At 39.3% G+C, this 26,846-nt stretch overlaps 1 protein-coding gene across 1 annotated transcript; it reads right to left on the bottom strand.

Moving 5' to 3' along the window:
* Positions 1–4,309: 4,309 nt before the first annotated feature.
* On the bottom strand, positions 4,310–26,338 carry tulp2.L (TUB like protein 2 L homeolog). Its single transcript, XM_018226375.2, has 14 exons — positions 26,010–26,338; positions 19,373–19,424; positions 17,488–17,641; positions 16,422–16,520; positions 13,661–13,771; positions 11,617–11,736; positions 10,923–11,093; positions 9,547–9,677; positions 8,691–8,867; positions 8,343–8,455; positions 7,761–7,875; positions 7,037–7,135; positions 4,685–4,856; positions 4,310–4,573 (listed from the first exon to the last, which is right to left on the bottom strand). Exons 2-14 carry the CDS (start codon positions 19,418–19,420, stop codon positions 4,440–4,442), a joined length of 1,644 nt encoding a protein of 547 aa, XP_018081864.2. The 5' UTR covers positions 19,421–19,424; positions 26,010–26,338; the 3' UTR covers positions 4,310–4,439.
* Positions 26,339–26,846: the final 508 nt, after the last annotated feature.

Raw genomic sequence — 26,846 nt, forward strand, 5'->3', positions numbered from 1 at the left:
GGCCAATCAGGCCCGGACTGACAATCTGTCAGTACGGGAAAATGCCCGTGGGGCCGCTCTAATTTTTGCTAAGTGGGCCGCTCCTGTAGTGATCGTGTGGAGCAGTAAAACAGACCTTTATTGTAGCCCCGCTGTCTCCTGTACTTTTTCTAACAATCGGCTCTCAGCCGGCAGTCTGCAAACAGCAGACACGATCAGTGGATTGCAGAGTGCACAAGACATACACCGTCTGCTGTTTGCAGCCTGCCGGCTGAGAGCCGATTGTTAGAAAAAGTACAGGAGACAGCGGGGCTACAATAAAGGTCTGTTTTACTGCTCCACAGGGGGGGGGGGAAGGGGACTTGCTTGGCCAGTAAATCAGGAGTGTCACCTTGTCTGTGCGCAACTTGATTTGAACCGCACAAGGTAAAAATACTCAGCCTTCAGCCCATGCAAATCCCAGAGCCACCTCCTCCTCCTCCTGCTGCTGGAGCTTTCAAATGCCTCATTATGTGCTAGCCCACAGACAGGCAGGGCTGTAGCCCACAGAAGGAGGAACAATTAACAGTCACGGCCACTAAGCTAGCAGCAGCAGTCTACAACTGCAGCAAGGGGGAAGCTATTCCTGAAACACAGGGGGAAGTGATAGATTTACAGTGTGACAGCGGTGGAGTTTATGGGGCAAGCGCAGTGAAGTGATATGGGTGTCAGACAGGGAGGACTGGACCATCAGTGAAACACCTGTTCCCTCTCACTAATGTCGCCTGTGCGGGGAGGGGGTCAGTTTATGTGGCTACAGCTTCTGGCTTATCCCCCATTAGCTCATAAACAGCTGTATATATAGATTGTATATATTGTGCCCCCCCCGCCAGTAACCTTCCACTTCCTTCACCCTGCCTAAATTAGTGTACTCACCCCACCACCATAACAGAAAAAGGCCTAAAACCAACAAACCATCAAATAGGTGAGAAGGGGAGGGAGCGCGTTATTAGAGGCATGGCCAACACACACCTGAGAAATAGATGGTATAGAAATAAATCCCAAGGACTATGATGATACTGGAGAGCAGGAGACATGACTGGTCACTGCATTTCAAGTGAACAATATGACTGCTGTCTATTTATGATGGATAACTATAGTAACAGTGGGATAATAGTCTGCGGGAAGGGACTGTGGCTGTGGGATAGCAGGTATAGTAGGGAGAGATGGTGTCTATAGTAACAGTGGATAATAGTCTCTGGGAAGGGAGTGTGACTGTGGGATAGCAGGTATAGTAGGGAGAGATGGTGCCTATAGTAACAGTGGATAATAGTCTCTAGGAAGGGAGTGTGACTGTGGGATAGCAGGTATAGTAGGAAGAGATGGTGCCTATAGTAACAGTGGATAATAGTCTCTGGGAAGGGAGTGTGACTGTGGGATAGCAGGTATAGTAGGGAGAGATGGTGCCTATAGTAACAGTGGATAATAGTCTCTGGGAAGGGAGTGTGACTGTGGGATAACAGGTATAGTAGGGAGAGATGGTGTCTATAGTAACAGTGGGATAATAGTCTCTGGGAAGGGACTTTGGCTGTGGGATAGCAGGTATAGTAGGAAGAGATGGTGCCTATAGTAACAGTGGGATAATAGTCTCTGGGAAGGGAGTGTGACTGTGGGATAGCAGGTATAGTAGGGAGAGATGGTACCTATAGTAACAGTGGGATAATAGTCTCTGGGAAGGGAGTGTGACTGTGGGATAACAGGTATAGTAGGGAGAGATGGTGCCTATAGTAACAGTGGATAATAGTCTCTGGGAAGGGAGTGTGACTGTGGGATAGCAGGTATAGTACGGAGAGATGGTGTCTATAGTAACAGTGGATAATAGTCTCTGGGAAGGGAATGTGACTGTGGGATAGCAGGTATAGTAGGGAGAGATGGTGCCTATAGTAACAGTGGGATAATAGTCTGCGGGAAGGAACTGTGGCTGTGGGATAGCAGGTATAGTAGGGAGAGATGGTGTCTATAGTAACAGTGGATAATAGTCTCTGGGAAGGGAATGTGACTGTGGGATAGCAGGTATAGTAGGGAGAGATGGTGCCTATAGTAACAGTGGATAATAGTCTCTGGGAAGGGAATGTGACTGTGGGATAGCAGGTATAGTAGGGAGAGATGGTGCCTATAGTAACAGTGGATAATAGTCTCTGGGAAGGGAATGTGACTGTGGGATAGCAGGTATAGTAGGGAGAGATGGTGCCTATAGTAACAGTGGATAATAGTCTCTGGGAAGGGAATGTGACTGTGGGATAGCAGGTATAGTAGGGAGAGATGGTGCCTATAGTAACAGTGGATAATAGTCTCTGGGAAGGGAATGTGACTGTGGGATAGCAGGTATAGTAGGGAGAGATGGTGCCTATAGTAACAGTGGATAATAGTCTCTGGGAAGGGAATGTGACTGTGGGATAGCAGGTATAGTAGGGAGAGATGGTGCCTATAGTAACAGTGGATAATAGTCTCTGGGAAGGGAGTGTGACTGTGGGATAGCAGGTATAGTAGGGAGAGATGGTGCCTATAGTAACAGTGGATAATAGTCTCTGGGAAGGGAATGTGACTGTGGGATAGCAGGTATAGTAGGGAGAGATGGTGCCTATAGTAACAGTGGGATAATAGTCTCTGGGAAGGGAGTGTGACTGTGGGATAGCAGGTATAGTAGGGAGAGATGTGTCTATAGTAACAGTGGATAATAGTCTCTGGGAAGGGAGTGTGACTGTGGGATAGCAGGTATAGTAGGGCGAGATGGTGTCTATAGTAACAGTGGGATAATAGTCTCTGGGAAGGGAGTGTGACTGTGGGATAGCAGGTATAGTAGGGAGAGATGGTGCCTATAGTAACAGTGGGATAATAGTCTCTGGGAAGGGAGTGTGACTGTGGGATAGCAGGTATAGTAGGGCGAGATGGTGTCTATAGTAGCAGTGGGATATTAGTCTCTGGGAAGGGACATGTGGGCTGCTTTAATTTTTTTGCCCGGGCTGCTTTTTACCTCCAGTCCGGCCCTGTGGCCAATCATAGCACTTATTTGTCACCCCAAGAACATTTTTCATGCTTGTGTTGCTCCCCAACTCCTTTTACTTCTGAATGTTGCTCACGGGTTCAAAAGGTTGGGGATCCCTGACCTAGATGTACTGTATTTGGGGCAAATTTAATTTGCACATTTTTTACATGTATTACTGTGATGAATAGAAAACGTTTGCTGTAGCAGGGAAAAGTCAACAGTACTGATTTTAATTAAAACGCACCTTATTACATAATAATATGGTTTTACATGGCTGAAGCTTTCTGGTCCTTTGGCTCTGAATCTAAGAGTAATTTTTAAATTTAAACTGCATGCACTGTCTAAGAACGAAAAACACCTTTATTTGTGGTTACAAACACCAAGAAAACTTCCTTTATGCATGCACTCCATATTACTACCTCTATTAAAAGCATTAGTGGAAACATTTGGATGTTTATTAGGAAAAATACAAGATAAAATTGTTGTTTTCCCTTGTTTTCTTCCAAATTCAAAGCTTTACCAACATTAGGATCCTTGGCAAGCTCCTTATACGATCCATATGCTTTGGGTATTATACATATTTGGGCAAAGTCCCTAGCCTGCTTCTCTTGGTAAGTAGTGGTGGATTCTTGGGGACAGAATTACAAAAGAACAAAACACAATATCATCGTCTCCAAGGTTTCTGCTGGAAGCTGTCTGGAATTGCTTAAAAATACTATGGTACATGTTATACAGGATGCTCGGGACCTGGGTTTCTGGATAACAGATCCTTAGTCTACTAGAAAATCATGTAAACATTAAATAAACCCAATAGGCTGGTTTTGCATCCAATAAGGATTAATTATATCTAAGTCTGGATCAATGTACTGTTTTATTATTACAGAGAAAAAGGAAATCATTTTTAAAAATGTGCGTTTTCTGGATAAAATTCAGTCTATGGGAGACGGGCCTTTTTCGTAATTTGGAGCTTTCTGGATAATGGATCCTATATCTGAACCAAGTTGTTTTATAAATAGTTTTGAAGAAAATGTGCCATGTTCACAGAATTCATGGTGGCTTTGACTTGGCCAAGGAACACCAAACATATGAATCACCAACAAGAAAATAATCATAAAAGAAACTACTTCACAGGAGACATACTTAAATATAATTGTAAGTTGGAGGGATTCAAATTAAATTTTTCCCTGAGAGATGGTTCAGAATCCTTTTTCCATGATATATCCGCCCCGAAACATGTGAATTTAAATATTTTGCTATTTATCTTTTGTTTAAGCCCATAGAACCATATGAAATAAAGATTTGACATAGAGAAAAAGAACAGAACAGATTTATTTATAAAACCTCTGAGGAAGGCAGAAATAATGATAATATTACACACTTTAAATAAAAATGGTACACAAACACATCGATCATCTCCGAATTTAATATATTCACTCTATTCGCAGGCAAGTTTGCTGTCGAAGCTGGAGAGGCAAATGGCAAACGCCTGCAACGCACACAGTGGGTATTGGAAATCCATGGTGAACACATCTTCTGCTACGCGGCCAAACTGCATGATTATGTATTCCGCTACAGGAAGAAATGAGACATAATTCATAATAATGTTAATTACTTCCACATACAGTAGTTCCACACACACATGGATGCATTATGTATGCCCTTTCCCCATCAGCAACTCACGATCGTCAGCAGATATAATCTGGAAATTCTTCACTGATGCCTGAGTAACACGACCGTGAAAGTTTAGCACAAATGACTGGGTCTCCTCGTTCCATGACGGTGGCTTGTTGTACAGCACTATAATGTTTTCCGTGTTCCCGTTTTGAAATCTAGAAAGTAGCGTTTCATGTTCCTTCAGGATAAAGAGTATATAAATAATCATATTGTTTCCTCCAGACATTTGAAAACAAATTAGTTCCAATGCAGCTTTTATTTAGCTTCCTTTTCACCATCAACTACCCCTGATCCCTTACAGCAACTTCAAGGTTCAAGTTGGCTTTCCCAGACCTGGGAATAATATATTAATTGCTGCAGTAAAGGGTTAGTGCATTTGATCACATGTACCAAGTGCGGTAAGCAATATATAGGCTGTACCATCAGGTCACTGAAGGAGCGTATTAGGGAACATATCAATCAGATAAGTAATGCCAAACTAAGTAGTAAAACCAATGTCACCAGACACTTTCAGGAATGCAATAACAGCAATTTACAATACTTTTCAATTCAAGGAATAGAACAAATTAAGACAGGTATTAGGGGGGGAGATCTTTTGACGAAATTGAAGAAAAGAGAAGTATATTGGATTTTTCACCTACAAACCAGGTTGCCACTAGGCCTCAATTATATTTTTGATGTGACTTGTTATATTTAACATTGTACGTATGAATATGCTTTTTACGTTTTTTGTACATGCCCTGTAACATGGATTATCTAACACGTAGATCATTGTGTCTGTATAAAGCCAGTAGTCCATTGGATGTTAATTGGCAATTGTAACATGTGCCTGTGATTGGTTTTATTGAGAGGAGGGACTATTTGGGCTAGTATTTAAGGAATAAAGAAAGAGAGACTAGTTGGATTCTGCCTATGACTAAGTGCTGGGTAAGCATGAAACGCGTCAGGCGTTAGAGGGTATACTCTTAATGTTTTTTAACTATTGATGTGAATAAAATATATATTTTTTACTAATCAGCATATTTTGGAGAAAAGTTTTTGTATTTCCCAGACCTGTGCCTGCATTATATTGCTGTTCAGATTGACATTTAAAGGATGCAGTATCCTTCCTCAGGAATTCAACTATAACCAAAGGGTCAATTAGTGAGTACAATTCTAATATCTTATTAGGAAATACAGTCCATGTGACTACCTGATTTAATTGCCCTACTAAGCCCTCTACTGTTACCCACCACATCCTACACGCCTAGAATTCTTTGCATATAGAATATATTAGAAACACTAGATTTTAGGTCTTTAATATGACTACTGCTTCATCAAAGAAAACGAGATGATTGTCAGGGATGGTAAAGTGGTCCTTTTTCAGTTATGTGGATTAATGGTTCTGTATTCTGGGCAGTTGTCAGAACCTGCCTAGAACCTGGGAACCTGCCTAGAACTTGCTAGCCACTATTCCTCCTGGCTGAGCTGCATTTTTTTTTAGATGTTTTGCCCTCAAGATAAATTTTTTTCAGTCTGGGAAATGCCCATGGCTTGTTATTGGAACTTGGAAGACTATTGTTTGAAAATCCACCATAATGGTGGTTCCGCATCACAACACCTAAAAATGTGCTCATTCCTGTTATTTCATAATAGTTGAAATGACAACTGGTAATATAATGATAAGAGTACGGGTGTCTAAAGGTCTTTTTTTTAATGAGGGGCATAATGAAGTTACTGTCAGGAACGCAGCCCGGAGCTCCTGGCGGCGCACCCTTCTCAGCCGGCGTCGCTCCCAAAATGGCAGCACCCATGGCCGCCACGTGGGTAGTGGCGTTGGCGCAATGACGTCAGCGCGACAACGTCGGCGCGGACACCGACGCATTGACGCTGACGCAATGACGTCACCAATGGCGCCAAATTTGAATATAAAAGGGCGCCCTGGCCATCTAGACGCTGCCCAATTATAGGATTTGTTTATTAGCATTCCTGAGTGCTTTATTATTGTTATTCTGGACTTTAGAACCCCTGCCTGGACTTTGATTCTGATCCATTCTGCCTGCCTTTGAACCATTGCCTGGACTTTGACCTTGTATTTGCCTTAACCCTTGCCTGTACCTTGAACCTGAACTTTGATCCCTAAAGGCTTCCTCCTTGGTCCTGACTCTCCCGCTGGGAGCCGATAGGCACCTTGACAGTTACTAACTATTGGCTTATGTACAGTATTAACCAGATAACTATTATAATAAGGGGCATACTCGGTTTCTAACTATCGGTATATGTATATCAATGATGAGTGCTTTGATTTGGTTTCACAGATATAAATGGCTGCCAATTTCTCAGCAATAGTTTCATTAAAGTGAAATGACTTTGACTCACATTCCGTGGTCGGATGGACTCTCTCTCCCCCTCCATATTCATGCTGGGAATAATAACAGTCATTTTCCGGGGACCTTTGAAGCCCAACACATTTGTTTCCTGTTTGTGGAAGAGAAGGTGATTGTGTCAAAGATTGCTTTTTACATGGAATATTTCACTACCATTTTATTTAATCTTTGAAATTAATCCACTGCTCTTTAAGATTAGAATAACATGCATGCCTTGGCTGATTTCACAATACTGGCAGCTGGTATAAATTCTGTTAAAGTGACCGTAGAGACTGATTTTTTTGATCTAATGAAAAAAAGATCTTTATTTATATCCATGACTAATTAAGTCTTTCTTAAACATTCACATTATTTTATTCATACCCATGCCTCATTATTTGCACTTGGGAAGCAGTCCCAAAGTAATAATACAGGCTCTACCTCAGTTGCTGCCTACGTATTACTATATTCTAGAATTAACCTGTTTGCAGCGTGCCCTGATTTCAGCCTGACCCAGACATCGTTGTTTTCTCTCATTCATGAACTGACTAAATATGAGTCCTTTTCAGGGTTCCTCCCAGTCAATTCTATAGGACCTAATATTTTCTCTACTTAATGTGAAAAGCCTAATTCAATGTATAAAACAGAGAGCAGGATGGTTGTTGTAGGCAGGATGTATTTAAGGGGGTGAAAAATAAGAAAATGGAAAGAATAAAATAGCTTTGTGTGACACTTACATAACCTATGGACACAAGCTCCTGTCTGAGAGATTCCCTCTCCTGTACAAAGGGCTTTGTTTCTGGGTTTACTCCATTGTCAAATACGGTAAACTTGGTACCGAGCATGTTTGACCTAAAAGTAAAAGAATTTGTGAAAACAATAGGAAACATACTTTTTTTATAGAGTAGATTTAGGCATTAGAATTACAAATGATAAGACTACTAGTAAGTATCAAGACAACCAGGCCTAAGTGGATACCAAAAAGTTGCTCCACAAGAAAAACATTTTTTTTTAAACTGCATCCCTTCAATTGCTGATGTACAACATGTTCTATCCTGACAAAGCATAACTCTGTAAAAGATGTGAGTAGAACAAAAATGGGACATTTATGGTTTATCTTCATTATTATAGCTTTTAAGAAGGTTGTTGACAAAGGAGTTCTAGGAACTCACCGTCGATTAGCCAAACCCAGGTATTTGTAGAGAATCGATAAAATAACCACTCCAATCAACAATAGGTTGCATTTGTAAGAACAGTTACAATTTTATTGCAGTTACATTCATTATCTAATCTTTATACATGTAAGGAATGTGGACAACCTGACTTTTCCAATGAAGCTGTCTCCATCTCGGGAGAGGTCGGTGGGATCCACAGAGATGAGATAATTTGAGGTCTTACATTTCTTTCTCTTTCTTCCAGCCATAAGGAAAAGCTGTTGGCAAAAATACAGATCTGAAAATTAGCCATCATTACCTATCATGGTCATCTGTTATCTGCTTTATCTGGATGTTGGAGACTCTGAGTTACAGAGCACAACAAAGGTTGGAAGAATGTTATGGTTCCAAGAGTCCTGTACATAACCTAGATATTCCATAAACTCAAGGTTTTTGAGTAAAACTTAAGACTGCAGTTTTGGGTGACATAAAGGAAACACAATTATTAAATACCTTCTTTCCATCATCTCTCTCTAAGTGAAGGTAGTAAGTAGGGTAGATGCCTTTATCCACTCCTTTTTTATCCCTGGTAATTCGGCACTGAAGGATCATGTTATGGGGAGCTGGGCGCAAAGCAAAGCCTTCAAGGTCATCTGTTTCAATGGCTGCTGTCAAGTGTGTATCTTCATCCTTATACAAAATAAAAAGTGAGTGTCAGCTTTCTACTTCCTAAGAAACCTCATTTTAATTGTTCCATTTAAGGGAGTAATAAAAAGAAGAGCCATAATCATGCTAAATATGGGATGTATCTTATGATCCACTTATGGAATTGTTAAATATAAAACCAGATGTAGGGTAGGATGAGGAAGGCAAAGTAATACTGATGATACCAGCACTGGGTATTAAATGTTGTTAAGGTGGCAGATTTTAGCTGCTAATTTGGCCCCTTCTGTTTATCGTCAATTAATGCCAATGTCTGGGGCACTCCAACAGGTCTACCCAACCAACAGCTGCCAGAAAATTGGCCAGATGTTGATTAGGCAGGTCCTAAAATTGCTGTTGGAGCAAGCACCATATGAGCTTGATGATGATGTCCTTGCCCTAATAGCCTGTATCCCCACCTTGGCATATTGGGGAAAGATCCACATATGCAGGCAGATTTAGTGTGACGTAAAAGCTAAAAAATCTTCATAAAAACATGTATTAGCTATTTATAATGGGCCAGATACACAATGGATGAGTTCAATCATAAGGACTTCAACTGAGACAGCAATTGTTACACCATTCTCAATAAGCCACTATGTGTAATGAAGCGTTTGACCTTAATAACTATTATATATGAATTAAAATACAGCACATCCTTACTCACCCTGCTTGAGGCAGAGACAGGTCTTGCATAAACAACACTACTCAAAATATCTGACTCTCCATCAAAGTCATCCTCCTCTGCCAATCGTGCATCAATTTCTTCACTGCCGTAGCGTTTCGTTCTGGAGTGCCCTGTACCATATTATCAGTTACATCACATAAACAAATGTTAAATAGTCTGTGCTGTAGACAGTGATATTCTAAGACAACTTGCTTGTCTTAATTTGTATATTATGTTCACTTTTTCACTGTGACATGTATATGCCATAATGTGGTTAAGGAATCTGCATTGGACAGATGTCATTTGGCACCCTAATTTTATGTGTTTCTTCTTCCTTATCAGAAAATATAGTGGAGAAAAATGCAACAGAGGTAAAGTTTACTATATATGTAGAGTTTAGATATGGAGGTAGATGATGAAGATAAGGAAGTAGATTATATGGATGCGGTGGAAGATATGTAGGTAGAAGTAACACACAATGTAGGTGGATGGAGGTAAATGGCATGCATGTGGTGGAAGATATGGAGGTAGATGTAACAGACAATGTGGAATATATGGAGGTAGATGCTATAGATGAGGTGGAGGATAAGGTGCTAGATGATATTAATGTGGTAGAAGATATGGGGGTAGATGGTATAGATGAGATGGAAGATATGGAGGTAGATGATATGGATGTGGTCGACAATATGGAGGTAGAAGTAACAGACAATGTAGAAGAAACAGAGCTAGATTATATGGATGTGGTAGATGATATGGAGGCAGAAGTAACAGATGATGTAGAAGAAATGGAGGTAGATGATATGGATGTGGTACAAGATATGGAGGAAGAAATAACAAACGATGTAGAAGAAATGGAGGTGGATGATATGGATGTGGTAGATGATATGGAGGTAGAAGTAACAGACCATGTAGAAGAAATGGAGGTAGATGATATGGATGCGGTAGAAGATATGGATGTAGAAGTAACAAAACGATGTAGAAGAAATGGAGGTAGATGATATGGATGTGATAAAAGTAACAGACGGTGTAGAAGAAATGGAGGTAGATGATATGGATGTGGTAGACGATATGGAGGCAGAAGTAACAGATGAGATGGAAGATATGGAGGTAGATGATATGGATGTGGTAGACAATATGGAGGAAGAAGTAACAGAAAATGTAGAAGAAACAGAGCTAAATTAATAAACAGTAACAACTAAAAAGTATTTTTCAGAAGCTTCAATAAACGGTTTTAAAAATGACAGCTGGGTCCCCTTATCCAGAAAACCCCAGGTTCCAAAGTTCCAGATAACATGCCTTTATACAAAAGATTGTTTATCAAATGTATTCAAATAAGCCACTTATTGAGTTTTTATGAATTTATGTTGTCTGTTTACCTGGCTTTGCCGTTTTCTTCTTATTACGCTTTTTTACAGGGGCCGGTGGAATTTTTCGGTCCCCAACAGAAAATGAGCTTTCTTCCTCTTCGCTTGAGTGTTGTACAGGGAAGGACAAATCAGTGTGCATTTCTTGTACCTCATCATGGAAAGCACTTACATCATCCAAACCTTATCGAACACAAATTAGGCACTGTCAGTGATACGGTCATTTTAGATGTTCTCTATGTTCCCTAGAAAAGTGGAAGATCTTTAGCATATAATGTACGGTAGCAATTTCTAGTTTCCGTTATTGTTACTGTAAAATGGCCAGGTTGAACTGATCCAACCAAACAGCCCATGAGCTGCTAACTAGACAAAATCGTTTTTGTTAGCAGCAACATATATGTAGTATTAATGAAAGCCAAATATCTTGGTTCACAATTCCTCGTGGTTTTAGGCTGACAAATTATTCTTATGTTGTGTCACTGGTATTTGGCCTAACTCTTCCCAGACCCTTACCTACTGGAGATGTTCCTCAGTGGTCCAGTGTCTAATACGTTTAGTTATCTTTTAGTTTATGCTTATGTGCCTTAACCAAGAGATATTTAACACATGTTTAAATGAATCCTTCATATGAAAAATCAGTTTGATGGGAAAACAATCTTTTATATGGAAGAAACGACATATACAGGCATGCCCATGGGATCACTACCTTTCTCCTGTGGTGTATTTTCCTTCTCGGCATCTTTAGAAGGAGGTGATTTTGACTTCTTTGAACTCTTGCATGAGGCTGTCTGTGCCTTTGTTTTGCTTTCTTTCAAGTCCCATTTTCCTACATATGAAATAGAGAAAGATTTTAGACTTAAGGTGGCCATAGACATTGCCATTACGATCTTTCCTGGAAAAGATCTTTTCAGGAAAGATCGTTTGTTTCAATACACACGTGTAGAGCTGAATTGTCAGATATACAGGTGGAAACAATAGAATTCTACTTGACAATTCAGCACTAACAATGGACGCTGTTCGGGTGCCTTCAAAGCTCCGATCTATTATTTTCGGTGAGCCTGATCGATTTGTTTTCTACAATATTGTCAGTGTGTCTGTGGAACAATGGCTGCCAATTTGTTCATACAAATAGAAACAATACAATGTCTTTTTTTAGCAGGCTTTCTGTCTAAAACTACTTAAACTCGGGTTTCTCATGTGATCCAATCACTGGCCCATTGTTTTTTTAGTATGCTTTCTATTAAAAAGTAAGCTACACACACGTCTTCTATGTGATCCAATCATTGTCACAGGGGCCAATGATAAGACAACACCTATTTGGGCCACACTGAAGCTTGTCAGCAGCCATGACAGAGCTAAAACTATTTAATCCACACATGAGGCAAATTTACTGGTCAGATGCCAAACATGGGTGGATTTTTGTCCTATGAAACACTTTTCCCAATCCTCAAATTATAAGTGAAAAGCATGAAATTCACAATATACCCAGCAAGAGGAATAAATAATAACTTTAGTGGTTTTTGATACAGGTATGGGACCTGTTATCCAGAATTATATTGCTGCATATGGGATCTTTCCATAATTTGAATCTCCATACCTTACGGAACAGTTCAGTGTAAAAATAAAAACTGGGTAAATAGATAGGCTGTGCAAAATAAAAAAACTTTTGAAATATAGTTAGTTAGGCAAAAATGTAATGTATAAAGGCTGGAGTAACTGAATGTCGAACATAACAGGACAGAACACTACTTCCTGCTTTTCAGCTCTCTAACTCTTTTATCAAGCAACCATTTGGTCTGAAACATTGCTGTAATGCCCCTGGACCAATAAAGGCCGTTTTATTGAAAACTGTGGGTGCTGGACTAATTTTTGCGCCAGTATTGCCAGTGGAAAGTGGCCATTGGAGGACGTGCACCTAGCCAAAGAGGGGAGTGGAAGTTGTGCTGACTACTAGTCTGCTAAGTGACATGAAGGGGGCCACATGGGACATAACTGTGTAGTGAGTTTGCAATTGATCCTCAGCATTCAGCTCAGATTCAAAAGCAACAGTTATGACCCATGTGGGCCCCCCTCTCAAGTTTTTGATTGGTTACTGCCTGGTAACCAATCAGTGGAAACCAAGAGTGCTGAAAAGCAGGAAGTAGTTTTCTGGCTATTATTTTAGACATCCAGTCACTCCAGCCTGTATACATTACATTAATATATTAGAAACATTTTTTATTTTGCACATCCTATCTATTTACCTAGTTTTTATTTTTACACTGAACAATTCCTTTCAATCTACTTAAAAAAAATGTAAACATTAAATAAACCCAATAGGACTCATGATATCTTAGCTGGGATCACATATAAGGTACTGTTTTATAACTACAGAGAAAAAATTTATCTTTTCTAAAATTTGAATTATTTGATTAAAATGGAGTCTATGTAATTCGGGAGTTTCGGGATAACAGGTTTCTAGATAACGGATCCTATATCTGTATAATATATTGTAAAGCATTTAATTATGCTTACCAAGACATGTAATATAACCAAAGTCATACTACTTTTAAGTCGTCTTTAATTCCTAGATATCTATATAACCAATGATAGGATATTATCAAGCTGTAGAACCCATTTAAGATGTAATATGGATAACATAATACAAATAAAGCCAAGTGCTGATAGGGTTGGCTATTAATAAACCCCTTTAGTTTAATAGTGCTAGTGCAATTAATCAGTTACTGTCAGACACAACGACACTCACATACCAGTCTTTGTCTTGTTTTTTTGCCTTGGTCTGGCTGTGACCGGATGCTCCTTATTATTGAGGGGTTGGGTGTCTTCAAGGATTGTTTCCTCTATGTCTTCACCGGAGTAGTCTGAAAAGGTAAAATTATAATGTTGTATAAATGTATTTTAATTACTCAGTTCACTTTTCAAATACACTTTCACAAATAAATATATTAAAATATTATCAGTTCTTAAAAAAAATATCTTTGTGTAGAGGAATGGCACATGGATACATCACAGCTGCTTAGTGTTTAGGGCTAGGCTATTTTGATTTTCACCCTGGTACCATCTGCTATTCATTTTTATATTCTCCCCCTGTCTGTGTGGTTATCTTTGGGTACTGCAGTTCGCTCCTATACTCTTAAAAACCCAAAGGCAGGTTTAGGGGCCGATTCACTAACTTTGAGTGAAGGATTCGAAGTAAAAAAACGTTGAATTTCGAAGGTTTTTTTGGGCTACTTCGACCATCGAATGGGCTACTTCGACTACGACTTCGAATCGAAGGATTCGTAGTAAAAATCGTTCGACTATTCGACCATTCGATAGTCGAAGTACTGTCTCTTTAAAAAAAACTTCGACCCCCTAGTTCGCCATCTAAAAGCTACCGAAGTCAAGGTTAGCCTATGGAATATTTGGAAGCATCTAATACCCTGATAAATAAATTTGTGGATCGTGGCTATGACAAAAACAGTCTAACCAAAACTAGGGATGAGGTCCTATTTCAGCCACGTGAGAGCCTCTTGCTGAATACAAGAGAGAAAACTACCAAAAACAGGATCCCGTTTGTTACAGAATATGGCCCTTTAAGTAGAAAAATTTAATACATTATCAAAAAACACTGGTCCTTGTTAGGACAAGACCATACATTTGGAAAACTGTTTAAAGATCGTCCCATATTCTCGTATAAGAGAGGTAAAAATATTGCCAATTCTTTAGTAAGGGCAGAAGTGAACACACCTGACCATAATAATAAAACCAGATTTTTGAGTAAACCAAAAAATGGGACCTTCCCGTGTCTGAATTGCGGGAAATGCAACTCTATAATAAAAGGGGATCACATTACACATCCATACCAAGGAAATAAAGTCCCTATCAAACAATATCACACATGCAATTCTGACTATGTTATCTATGCCCTGAAATGCCCATGTGGCAAACTATATGTAGGGCAAACGACACGGGCAGTCAAAGTCAGGATAGGGGAACACAAAAGATCAATAACCTCTTTTGACCCCAACAATAGTAAAACGCACACACCAGTTGGCAGACATTTCTTTAACGAAAGACACAGTCCGACAAGTTTGAAATGGATGGTGCTACAGAAGGTCAACATGCCCAGTCGAGGGGGTGATAGGAAAACTATGCTCCTGCAACAGGAAGCTAAATGGATTGAACTATTAAACACAATAGAACCTAAAGGAATGAATGAAGCTTGGAGCCTTAAGTGTTTTTTATAAGTTCATTTTCACATCTGAATATATGATGTACTAATTGTTACATTTGTTGCAGATTGTACTACCATCTGGTCAAAACGATACAAATGGACTGATAAACTGTGAACTACTAACAACCAGATGGTAGGAGATACTTTATTTACAATGTTACACTGTTTAAACTAAAAGTGTTCTGATGTCAGTTTTTCAGGATAGACCTAATTGGTAGTTTCCAGTTTCAATTGAAATTGTAATGTATATACTTGGCCTGAAGATGGAGCTAGTATACAATTGTTTGATCACATGATGGTTGTGGGATGGGCTGGTGGGCCTTAAAAGGCCTCATTCACTCAGTGTGTTGTAACTGCACCAGAAGAAGGACCCTAGAGGTCCGAAACATGTAGTGCTTGATATGCATCTTGAATAAACGTCTTCACTGTTTCACTAAAAACAAGCTCTCCAGTGAAATCTTCATTTTCTACAAGGTCCCCATAGGCTTGGCTAACTTTTTTTGATCAAAGGATATTCCTTCGATCGTTGGATTTAAATCCTTCGAATCGTTCGATCCAAATGATTTAAACGTTCGATCGTACTATCTGCGCTAAATCCTTCGACTTCGATATTCGAAGTCGAAGGATTTTAGTTCCTAGTCGAATATCGAGGGTTAATTAACCCTCGATATTCGACCCATAGTGAATCGGCCCCTAAGTGTCTCTAGAAAAAACTAACCACAATGTGTGTTTAGGGACATTAGATTTTAAACTCCACTGGGGAAGGTACTGATGTGAATAGACAGTCTATTAGTTCCTGCATGCCTAAAAACCACCAAAATCATCCAAAAAGGGAGAATTTCACTGCATACAGCCAGGTTTCTTTAATTAAAGTATATTGGAGATAGGTTTCTTTTTCATTAAAGAAAGTAAAAATGGGATTTTATTTTTTTTTGCCTTTCCTTATCCTTTAAATGTGAAAAAATGCCAGCGTTTTGACTTTTGCTTATGACTTTTTTGAAATGAAGGGTATGATGTCATTGATATAATGTTGAGGATGTATATTCATTGTATTAATTCGCCAGTCAGAATCTGTAAATAGATTTTGGTGAAAAGGTAATCAAATTTTAACACTTCTGAGCAAAAATTCACCTGGCAAAACGCAGCAAAATTTTTCCAGCGACAAGGTAATTCGCTAGTGAAATTTCTTATAATTGCTTATGGTAAAATAAACCTAACTGTAATTTTCAGGTTTCCAAAAATGACTTGTGCTACTTACACTTATGGAAAAGGGATGTGTTGCATACTACACCTGCCTTGTTCATCGGTGTTGCTTGTATTGCCATCTGGCTGAGCTTCAAGCCCAGTGGGAGAAGAGCCCAAATGTTCCTCTGACATTGAAGGGTTGTTGGCACCTGCATAGATTGCAAGAAAAAGACCCAACTCTATAGAATTTAATTTGGTAAAGGGGTAGTAATTAGAACCATGAGATCACTAAAGTGCATTGTTTGAGAGATTCTTTTAGGCCTTGGGTTGGACGAGAAAACCCAAGAAAATTTCTCTCCCCCCCAAGACAGTGTAGATCAAGTTAGCTCACCTGGAGGCCCACAGTCCAAACTGGGCCCTCCAAGAGATATAATGGCCCTTTGTCTGACAAAGAGCTGCTTTAAATTCCTTCTAGTACACCATCGTTTTATATTTTTAATGCTGAACATATGGCACAGTGGATATTCGGCACACTAAATGGAAAAATTTGAACAGCCCCATTGACAAAGACAATCTGCTACAGTAAAGGAGTACAGGTTTTTATCATATTTTTACTGGAATGAGAGTCAGATTAAGCAAAGCATAAACCAAGTTTGCCATTTAAGAAAGGATTTATTTTACACATTGATTTCCTACTTTGGCTATAACTGGAACTGCTACTAGATGGCTGACACAGCAGTTATTGGATGCCTATATATTGGATGCCTATATATAGGCATCCAATAACTGGATGACATTGAAGGTCTTGACTCCGTGCTAACCAACTGCCTTAGAGTATGTTAAAATTAGGGATGCACCGAATCCAGGATTCGGTTTGTGATTTGGCCTTTTTCAGCAGGATTCAGCCGAATCCTTTTGCCCGGCCAACCCGAATCCGAAGCCTAATTTGCATATGGAAATTAGGGACGGGGATGGGAATCGCGTGACTTTTTGTCACTAAACACGGAGTAAAAAATTTTTCCCCTTCCAACCCTTAACTTGCATATGCAAATTAGGATTCGAATTCGGTTTGGTATTTGGCCGAATCTTTCGCGAAGGATTCGGGGGTTCAGCCAAATCCAAAAGAGTGGATTCGTTGCATCCCAAGTAAAAATCAGTCTATGTTTCTTTTTATACCCATATAAATACTGGAAACACTGCAGGACTCCACCAGAGGCGTCTGATCTTCAGTCTTCTGTTTGCGCTTAGGCTTGGCCATGGCTTCTGGGTTTGCTTGGAACATGAGCGGCTCTTCTCGCTTTCTTCTCTGCTTCTTTTCAAATAGGTTTCGCTTTAAAATCATAATGTACTTTGTTAATATTATCCAACTACATCCCGTTTTTTACTTTGAAAAGTCTAGTGCATGTCATGTATAGAAAACTCCATAGATGTTGAAAACTGAGTGTAATATTAAGACTATGTGTGGCCCTGGAGGAGCTGGAAAGCTATACTGATAGATCAAGTGGGTTCTTTTGTTTAGATCTGATTTTATTTAATTGTTGTACAGCACCACATTAATGAAATTATGCCAGGGTGACGGTGCCCACTAGCCAAAAATGAGTTCATTTGTAAACAAAGCTTGAATATGGCTTCAATCACTGTTGCCATTGTGCTGTGGAGGGCTCCTCACAACAACCCTTTGCATATTATGGCACTTCAGGCTCTAGGCTATCACCCAAACAGTGCAATATTATATTTTAATAGGAAGAATATGTTTTTATTTCTCCCAGTTTGTCTAACTTCTGGTATGGTTTTACTGCAGTTTTAACCTTCTAAAATGCCATTGTCTCATTGGAAGATTGGCCTCCTATTAACCCGTCTTAGAAATACTGTTGTGTTTATAATTCCATTAGAAGTCAGAAGGTGCATGAACGGCAGTTATGTATTAGTATTGTATCATTGGAAACCTAATCAGCCGCCACTAGCCTCTGATAGCAAGCAATGGCTTTTACATGTTTTAAAGAACCTGTGGTCACAACTGAAAGAACACGCAAATTTTCTTTAGGCCCTTACCCCAGGCACTTATGGAGTGCCATCTTGGTACTTTCTATCACCCTACACTGGCAAGAAAGCTAGGGAAACACTGAATGTAGGGTAAAAGGATACAACTGTCTTAAAGGGGAAGTAAAGTCTAAAATAGAATAAGGCTATAAATGCTGTATTTTGTATACTAAACATAAACATGAATTTACTGCACCACAAGCCTAATCAAACAAATGATTTATGCTTTCAAAGTTGGCCACAGGGGGTCACCATCTTGTAACTTTGTTATACATCTTTGCAAGTCCAAGACTGTCCACATTCCCAGTGTGGTCTGAGCTGCTTAGGGACCGTCATAAATTATCAAAACATCACAAGTCAAACAATATCTGCCAGAAGCTGATACAGCAAGACTGATTAATAATCAGAATATACAGACTGCACTGGGTCCTGTGTTGTCATATAATCTAATGTGGATTTTATAGTTTTTGTATTGTTTAATACAAACTTTCTCCAACTCTGCAGAACCAGTGGCTGCAGCCCAAAAATCCTTTAAATAGAATCCCAGTTTATCTGTTTAAATCTGGCTCCATGATCTTTGTCCCTGCAGCTGGAGTTGGAAACAATAAAGGGGATGTAAAGGCAAAAATAAGATACAATACAAATCTTTACACGGTCGCCAACTGCTCTACAGGGAAACAAACGAAGCTGCTTGAGTTCTGCATGGCTGGGAAGTAAGGCGGGGGCTCCCCCTGCTGTTCATAAGTATGATTGTTTCTCTGCAGAGCAGGTAGGGACCCTCTGACAATTCCTATCCACAGTAGTAAATGAAGAGAGAATTTCACTGCATACAGTCAGGTTTCTTATAAAAAACGGTACACATTTTTTAATTAAAGTATATTTGAGATAGGTTTCTTTTTTATTTTTTTTGCCTTTACATGCCCTTTAAGGAGACGTCTCCTTCGCCAGTCATTTGTATACTCTTAATACAGAATCAAGTCAGATGGGCTACTGGAGGCCTTGACATGTTAAAATATGTTACCTGGTGGTCCAGCTTTTGTTGACGCACATTCTGAATGTCCCCCTCCATTCTGCTGTGAAAAAACATGGCAAAGAATAAAGGTCATAGCAGTCAAACATTGAACTTTTCATAGAGAGACCATTCAGAAACAAGAAATAGTTCAAAGTATTTGTTTATTTTGGGCCAGAAAACAAACAGTATGACATCTCTCAATGAATTTATTACATTGATGCCTACTTTATATAACACACTGACTTTTTCATCAGATTACTGCATCTATTATAAAGATGCAGCCTAATTGTTGGAAGAAGAATAGAGATGCCCAGACACACGAGATTAAGAAGGGCAAAGCCTCTTAAGGATTAGACCAGGGACACCTGCTCCATCTGCATTTAGCAGGCTGTGATTTACACACACACACACACACACCACACATTGTTCCAATGTGTAGGGTCCTTGTACGGAATTCAACATCTACAGTTACAATTTAAGCTATGGGTTACAATTTAAGGTGTGGTGAAGACCTAAAAAATTTAAGAAATCTAGAAACACGCATAAAAACAAAAAGACCATGGTTTAGAAGACATAACAAAACATTCACATGTAGATGGGGAGAATATTTTGAATTTATGTTGAGTACATTATTATTACAGAGCATTTGTTTTCTAGATGGGCCAGTGAGCCCCATTTGAAAGCTGGAAAGAGTCAAAAGACAAATAATTCAAAAACTACAAATAAAAAAATTAAAGGCCAAACGAAAACTTGCTTAGCATAAGCCATTCTATAACATAATAGAAGTTAACTTAAATATGACCCACCCCTTTAATAAATGTGTAAATTGAAAAAATTGCTCCGAGTGCTACCACTATAGCTTAAGTTCCAAAAAAAGCACTGGAATTTTGCATGATATTTAACAATGCAGATCCTAATATTGGGAAACCAAGTGCAAGTTGCAGATCTTTCATCTGTCAGTGGGGCAAATTTACTAAAGGGTGAAGTGGCTGTTGCTAGCAAAAATTTGCCAGAAATCGAATCTGCAGGGAGATCACCAATTTACTAACAGGCGTAGAGGACAATTCCCTAGCAGTGCAGTAATGTATTGATTGAGTGGGAAAGAATAGTCCAAAGCCATTCTACTATGTAAGAAAAACATGCAATGTGTTGATGCTTTTATATAAAATTTTTATTGAATCCCAAAATAGAAACAGTTCATATAAATTTCCTAAAAAATGAAAAATGAATTTCAATGGTGTGCTAAATAGTTTGTCTGTCTCATATGCATATGAACACAAACAGTGGCAGAACTACCAGGGGAGCGGGGGGTGCAATTGGGCCAGGGCCTGCACCCCCCTCAGGGCCCCCCGGCAGCTCGCGGCTTGACAATTTCTGGGTAGATACTTGCGCACGGAGGGGGCAAGGGGCCCGGCTGCATGTTCCGCACCAAGGCTTGGTTTTTAAACTCGTTTATATCCTTTTATTCTTTTGGCGCCTCTGTTCTTTTTATACAATATGAATCTTCATGACTCACACCTTAGTCCCTGCAAACAAAGCACACTGGGCTCATTTATCAACACTGGGAAAATTAGTAGCTGAGCAGTAACCAGTGGCAACCAATCATTGATTAATTGATATTTCCAGATAGCTGCAGATTGAACAGTGAGAGCAAAAATGTGGTTGTCATGGGTTACTTTTCGGGTGCAAAAAAAAACCTGTTGATGAACCCCATGCATTAATCTACACCCCAATAAGCCCCTAATAGTAAGATAGCCCCTTTACAATATGGGAGTTAATTATCAAAGGTTATATTTTAGAGTTTTTTAATACCTCGAATGACCTCGCAACTGAGTGGTTTCTAATTGAAGAAATAACTAGAATGGAGAAAACTAGATTCAGCAAATTCAAGTTGGAAGACCCGAAAACTTGAATTAATTGCATTTTCGGCAAAAAAAAATTAGAATTGCTCGAGTTTCCAGGCAAAATCCCCTGAAAAAACTCATGTAGGCTATTAACATCCTCAAATGGTTCAAGGGACCTCTGCCATTGACTCCTACATGACCCCGACAGGTTTTAGATTCAAGCTATTTCCAGGGTTGTGGTATAATAAGTCTAGAAATATTAGATTTTTTTTTTTAACCTGAAGTTTTGAGCAAAAAAACTGCCTAGAAAACTTGAATTTCTATGGAAAACACAAGTCGAACCTTAATAAATAACAATCTATGTTTTTAGATAGTGCCTAAAAATCTTTGTACACAAATGGGAAATGTAACATGTTGCGCTAGCGCAAATAACCTGCACAAAGATACTTGCGAATTGCACAAAGACCTTAAAGGGGACCCGTCACCCAAACAGAATTATCCAAATCCTATTTTATCATGTTAGTCAAGCAAAATGAACTTTAATTACACTGTATAAATTATTTGAATCTTGTTTCCATCAGTCTGGCAACTCATAATTATAACAACCAGGAAGGAGCCATTTTGTGGACACTGTTATTAAGGCAAGCCTTGTATCATCTCAGAATCTTGTTTGTGCACCAGGGGACAGGGACCCAATGTCCATCCCCATGCACTGGTTACACAATTAAATCGTTAAGAGAGCTGCGGGAATGTAGGGAGAGCGGTGACATCTAGGAAGTGCTGAATGGAAAGTGAAAGTAATTGCTTGCCCCACCTCTATGCCTCTGATCCGCTAGTTCATGAAATCGTGAAATCGGTGAAGCAGCGGGAGATCGTGAAAATAAATTGGAGTTTGCGTTCAGCTGTGAAGCACACGCACTAAAACAGATGGTGCTCCATCTTGGATCATCATGAAAAGGACATCTGCAGAAAAGCCAATTTGTGAAACAGGCTTGAGGCTGCTGAGAGTTCAAATCTGGCTGTGCCCCTGCAAAATTCCGGAACTGTGTATCTGGTGAGATCATTCCAACTTCTTTTTGGGGGGAGTTTGCAGCTGGCAAGGAGGAGGGAGTGGGGGGACGCCCCAATATATCCCTTTGATAATCTGCTCTCTAGATTCAGCCATCTATCGGTCTGCCTGGTTGATATACCTAGTTAAACACTCGACACACTCCACTGCTTCACCATACTGGCTATAATTCCTGGGAAATAACGTTTTTGCCTTGTTGAACTACAACTCACAACCTTTAAATTATAAGCATATACCAACACCAAGGAACAGTGATTTTAAATTTCCCTACAGGAAAAGTGATTACCCACTTGGATTGTATTTATTATTGATTTTATAACTATTTATTCATAATTTATTCCTGTGTTTAATATATTGGTTTTGCAATCCGCCTTCTATTTGCTTTTTGTATTCTCTCTGTCTTCCTATCCTCTTCTGTAGAGCAGCGACACCGATCTTGAAGGAGCATGTGCAGTTCAATCTATGTCCTGAATCAGCTTCTACTGCGCATGCTCCCGCAAGGTCTGCTTCAGCAAATGTCAGAAGAGGATGAGAACACAGACAGAAGATGGCTCCTGTGAACTCCGCTACACAAATCTGCAAATTTATAGCAGGTCAACTTCTAAAAATAGTAAATACTGCGGGCATTGAGCTTGGAGTGTGGTGGAGGAGGGGGCAGTGAAGCGAGCAGTGGAGGGGGTCAAGGGTTTATTTCTCCTTTAAGGCTATGAGGATACAAATTACAAAAAGATCCCTTATCCGGAAACCCCCAGGTCCCAAACATTCTCGATAACAGATTCCCTACCTATATGTATATGTATGACCCAGGTCTTTTGATTTGTTTCATTCAGCTTTTGATTCTGATTGCCTAAACTAGAATGGAGGACACTTCTTATAAATGACACTGAGGTTAGAGTCCTGCGCGGCACCAATTTGTTAAACCCGAATGCGACCTGCAACCCGGACCCGCATTCTTACCCACTTGGACCTGCTACCCGACCCAACCCGCAAGTACATTATCCGCAACCCGATCCACCACCCGCTGACCAACAAGAAACAGGATGTGCTGTCATTGTAAACTGGAAATGACATCATTAGAAGTAGGTGTGACCAGAAAAAAGCTGTACAACATGCTATTGAGAAGACCCGCGACCCTACCCACGACCCGCAGAACCGCCGACCCGCATCTATACCCGCACCAGAAACTTCTACCCGCAAACCGGGGGTTATCCGACCCGCTGCAGGACTCTAACTGAGGCCCCTGAAAACAAAACACATGGAACTATACCTATATATCCCATTAACATTAAAGCAACCAATGATAACTATATTTATTTGGGAAATAGACATCCTGGACTATTATATAATTGGTACATTTTTTGCTGTATCAGAGAACAGTAACCCTTAGCTAAACATAGTAGATTTTACAAATCTGCCATACAATAGCCTGAAAGGTTGTACAGTTTTTTGTGATATATATACAAATATGCAGTATGCACCACACATTATCCAAGCACAATAGTATGAAATACACCAAACAACATGATTAGCAATATTGGTTAAAAAAGAATTCTTGCAACAAATATTGGCCATATTATTAAAACTGACCTCGCTGTGTTATTCTTTGGCTGCCGTTCCAGATACGTCACATTGCAATTAGGAACTGTGAATGAGGCCAGTATAAGCTGTGAATAATTAGGATTTTCAATGCTGCAGTCCTCCAGCTGCTATCCCATTAAAGGGATACTGTCATGGAAAAAAAATTTTTCCATTTCTCAAAAGAGCAAACAGATTTTTTTATATTCAATTTTGAAATCTGACATGGGGCTAGACATATTGTCAATTTCCCAGCTGCCCCAAGTCATGTGACTTGTGCACTGATAAACTTCAATCACTCTTTACTGCTGTACTGCAAGTTAGAGTTATATCACCCCCCCTCCCTTTTTCCCCCCCAGCAGCCAAACAAAATAACAATAGGAAGGTAACCAGATAGCAGCTCCCTAACACAAGATAACAGCTGCCTGGTAGATCTAAGAACAGCACTCAATAGTAACATTGAGAAGGAAAAACAGCAGCCTGCCAGAAAGCATTTCTCTCCTAAAGTGCAGGCACAAGTCACATGACTGGGGGCAGCTGGGAAATTGACAAAATGTCTAGCCCTATGTCAGATTTCAAAATTGAATATAAAAAAATCTGTTTGCTCTTTTTGAGAAATGGATTTCAGTGCAGAATTCTGCTGGAGTAGCACTATTAACTGATGCGTTTTGAAAATAATATTTTCCGATGACAGGATCCCTTTACGTATCGCACAGTGACAGTGAGCTGCCCACCTGATCTCATACTGAGAGGCCAGAAAATCAGCCATCACTGCTGGAGGAGGGCTTGGTGTAGCCTGCCCATGAGGATTATTTTGGGGAGGGTAGTTCTTTTTTAACTCTTTTGTATGACATTGTTGATTCATTTCGACATACTTTTAACAAAAATATTAACATGTGTTCTGCGGACAAGCTCACACCAGTGTGAACCTATTGTTTTTGGCAACATTTTCCTACCTGATAATTTACTTCATAAACATAACTGAATTTCATTAAATTTATTCTATTTGAATAAAAGTTCTAGTCCAGTTTTTAAAACACCAGAACATGACAGGCTGCTTTGATGCTTTATAAATAGTGCCATAACCCTAAATAAGAAATCATTTTCCTTAAAAAAACATCAACAATAAATAATTAGTTATACTTTTAGGTAGCAAGAAGAAGTCAATATTTTATTGGCCTGATTGGTCATAAAAGACTCTTGATGCCAATGTTACTAATAGGAAAAAATAATAATAGTTAGAATGATATTTTTTTCAATATAAGGTTGCAACCCTGTTTGTAGGTTTATTGATGACATGTATGTATGGGGCTGCTGTGCACCTCGTAACTTATAGCAGTCTCGTTGTCAAAGTCTGTGTCACCTTAACCTAAATCTTTGTGAATATCCAATGGAGCAATAAGTGCTACTCTAATGAATTATTTTATTCTCGTATACTTTTGAATAACCCTGCCCTTCTCTTGTAACACAACTCATAAGATCACAAAGTCATGTGTGATAAAGACTATTAAAACAAAAAAGAAATATACTGTATACCCCGTTCTTTAAAGCATGAAAATATTTAAAGTGATATTTGTGAGAGAAGAACTTTTCACATAGGGTAAGGTTATTTTGGATATACTTTTCATTTAAGCCTCGGCAGAAATACCTCTATGTGGAGTTTCTGAGGCTTCATAAAACTTAAAGGAGTGGTTTGCCTTCAAGTTTACTTTTAGAATGTTATCTAATGGCTCATTCTAAGCAACTTTTCAATTGGTCTTTGTTTTGTTTTTTTTACAGTTATTTAATTATTTGCCTTCTTCTTCTGACACTTTCCAGCTTTCAGATAGGGGTCACTGACCCCATTTAAAAAACAAATGCTCTGAAGGCTACACATTTATTGTTATTTCTACTTTTTAGTACTTATCTTGCTATTCAGCCTTCTCCTATTCATATCCCAGTCTCTTATGCAGTGTATAGTTGCTAGGGTAATTTGGATCCTAGCAACCAGATTGCTGAAATTGCAAACTGGAGAGTTGCTGAATAAAAACCTAAATAACTCAAAAACCACAACAACAAAAAAACAATTGCAGATTATCATAGAATATCATCCTACTAAATGTTAACTCAAAAGTGAACAATCCCTTTAAAGAGAACAGAAATGTGTATTCATACTTACATTTACAGATTCCAAACTGCCGGGGAGCCTTCAGTACCCACCATCAGCTGTTTGCACCAGACACATTAATATACTGAAGTCTCTTCAAATCTAAATGTGTTGCATTTTCTCCTTTGAGGTATAATAAACATTAATGATCATATGAATCCTTTCTTGGGTGCAGGGCAGACTCCGCTTTAGCTGTTACAACCCTGCAAACAACGTGGTATATAATGAGATTTAGAGAAGCAAAACCCTGTGTTTGTGAATTAGCCATCCATGTGGCAGGCTGGAGATCACAGAGGGAGGGACAGTGTTAATCTTCCTGTAGAGTCCCTTCTAGGGACACAAGCATCAGTAAATTAGTATTCCTCTTAATCAGCTTTATTGGCTTGGTTTAGGAGCCTTGGCAAAATTAGGGCTTCTATGACATCACACTGTTAATATGCAGGAACACCTGCGGGAATATCATATTCTGGTCAATTCGACGCACACCTGAGTCTCAGTATCCGTGCATAGTAACGACCCTGACAGTTTATGAGATTCAATAATGCAAATGAGAATTCTAATGGGATAGTACAGCTGCCAGTCATATTTAAGGGAAAGATTATTTTTACATTTACAGAATATTTATGGTTTGGTTTAAGCTAAAGTAATGGAGCATATGATTAAGTTTGGAGCATGAAACTCATAAGACGACTGAGATGTTCTGCCAATAAAGATTTCTGTTTTAAATACAATTTTTGGTGACCTACGACGTGATCCTTTCTGAGTGCCCTAACTATTTTTGGTATATACAGTATTCCACTCACCTTGCTGAGAGTCCGGGGCTGGTGCACCTGGACCATGTTCTACCTT

This window comes from Xenopus laevis, chromosome 7L (genome assembly GCF_017654675.1).
Source record: "Xenopus laevis strain J_2021 chromosome 7L, Xenopus_laevis_v10.1, whole genome shotgun sequence".
In the NCBI taxonomy this organism is placed as follows: Eukaryota; Metazoa; Chordata; class Amphibia; order Anura; family Pipidae; genus Xenopus; species Xenopus laevis.

Bases quoted from the DNA above. Each gene is read 5' to 3' on its own strand.
- tulp2.L (XM_018226375.2), bottom strand. From the start codon at position 19,420: ATGGAGGGGGACATTCAGAATGTGCGTCAACAAAAGCTGGACCACCAG. The intron at 13,772-16,421 runs GCAGGTGTAGTA...TTACCTTTTCAG, and splicing joins AAGCAACACCGATGAACAAG to ACTACTCCGGTGAAGACATA. The intron at 11,094-11,616 runs GTAGTGATCCCA...GTGTTCGATAAG, and splicing joins AAATACACCACAGGAGAAAG to GTTTGGATGATGTAAGTGCT.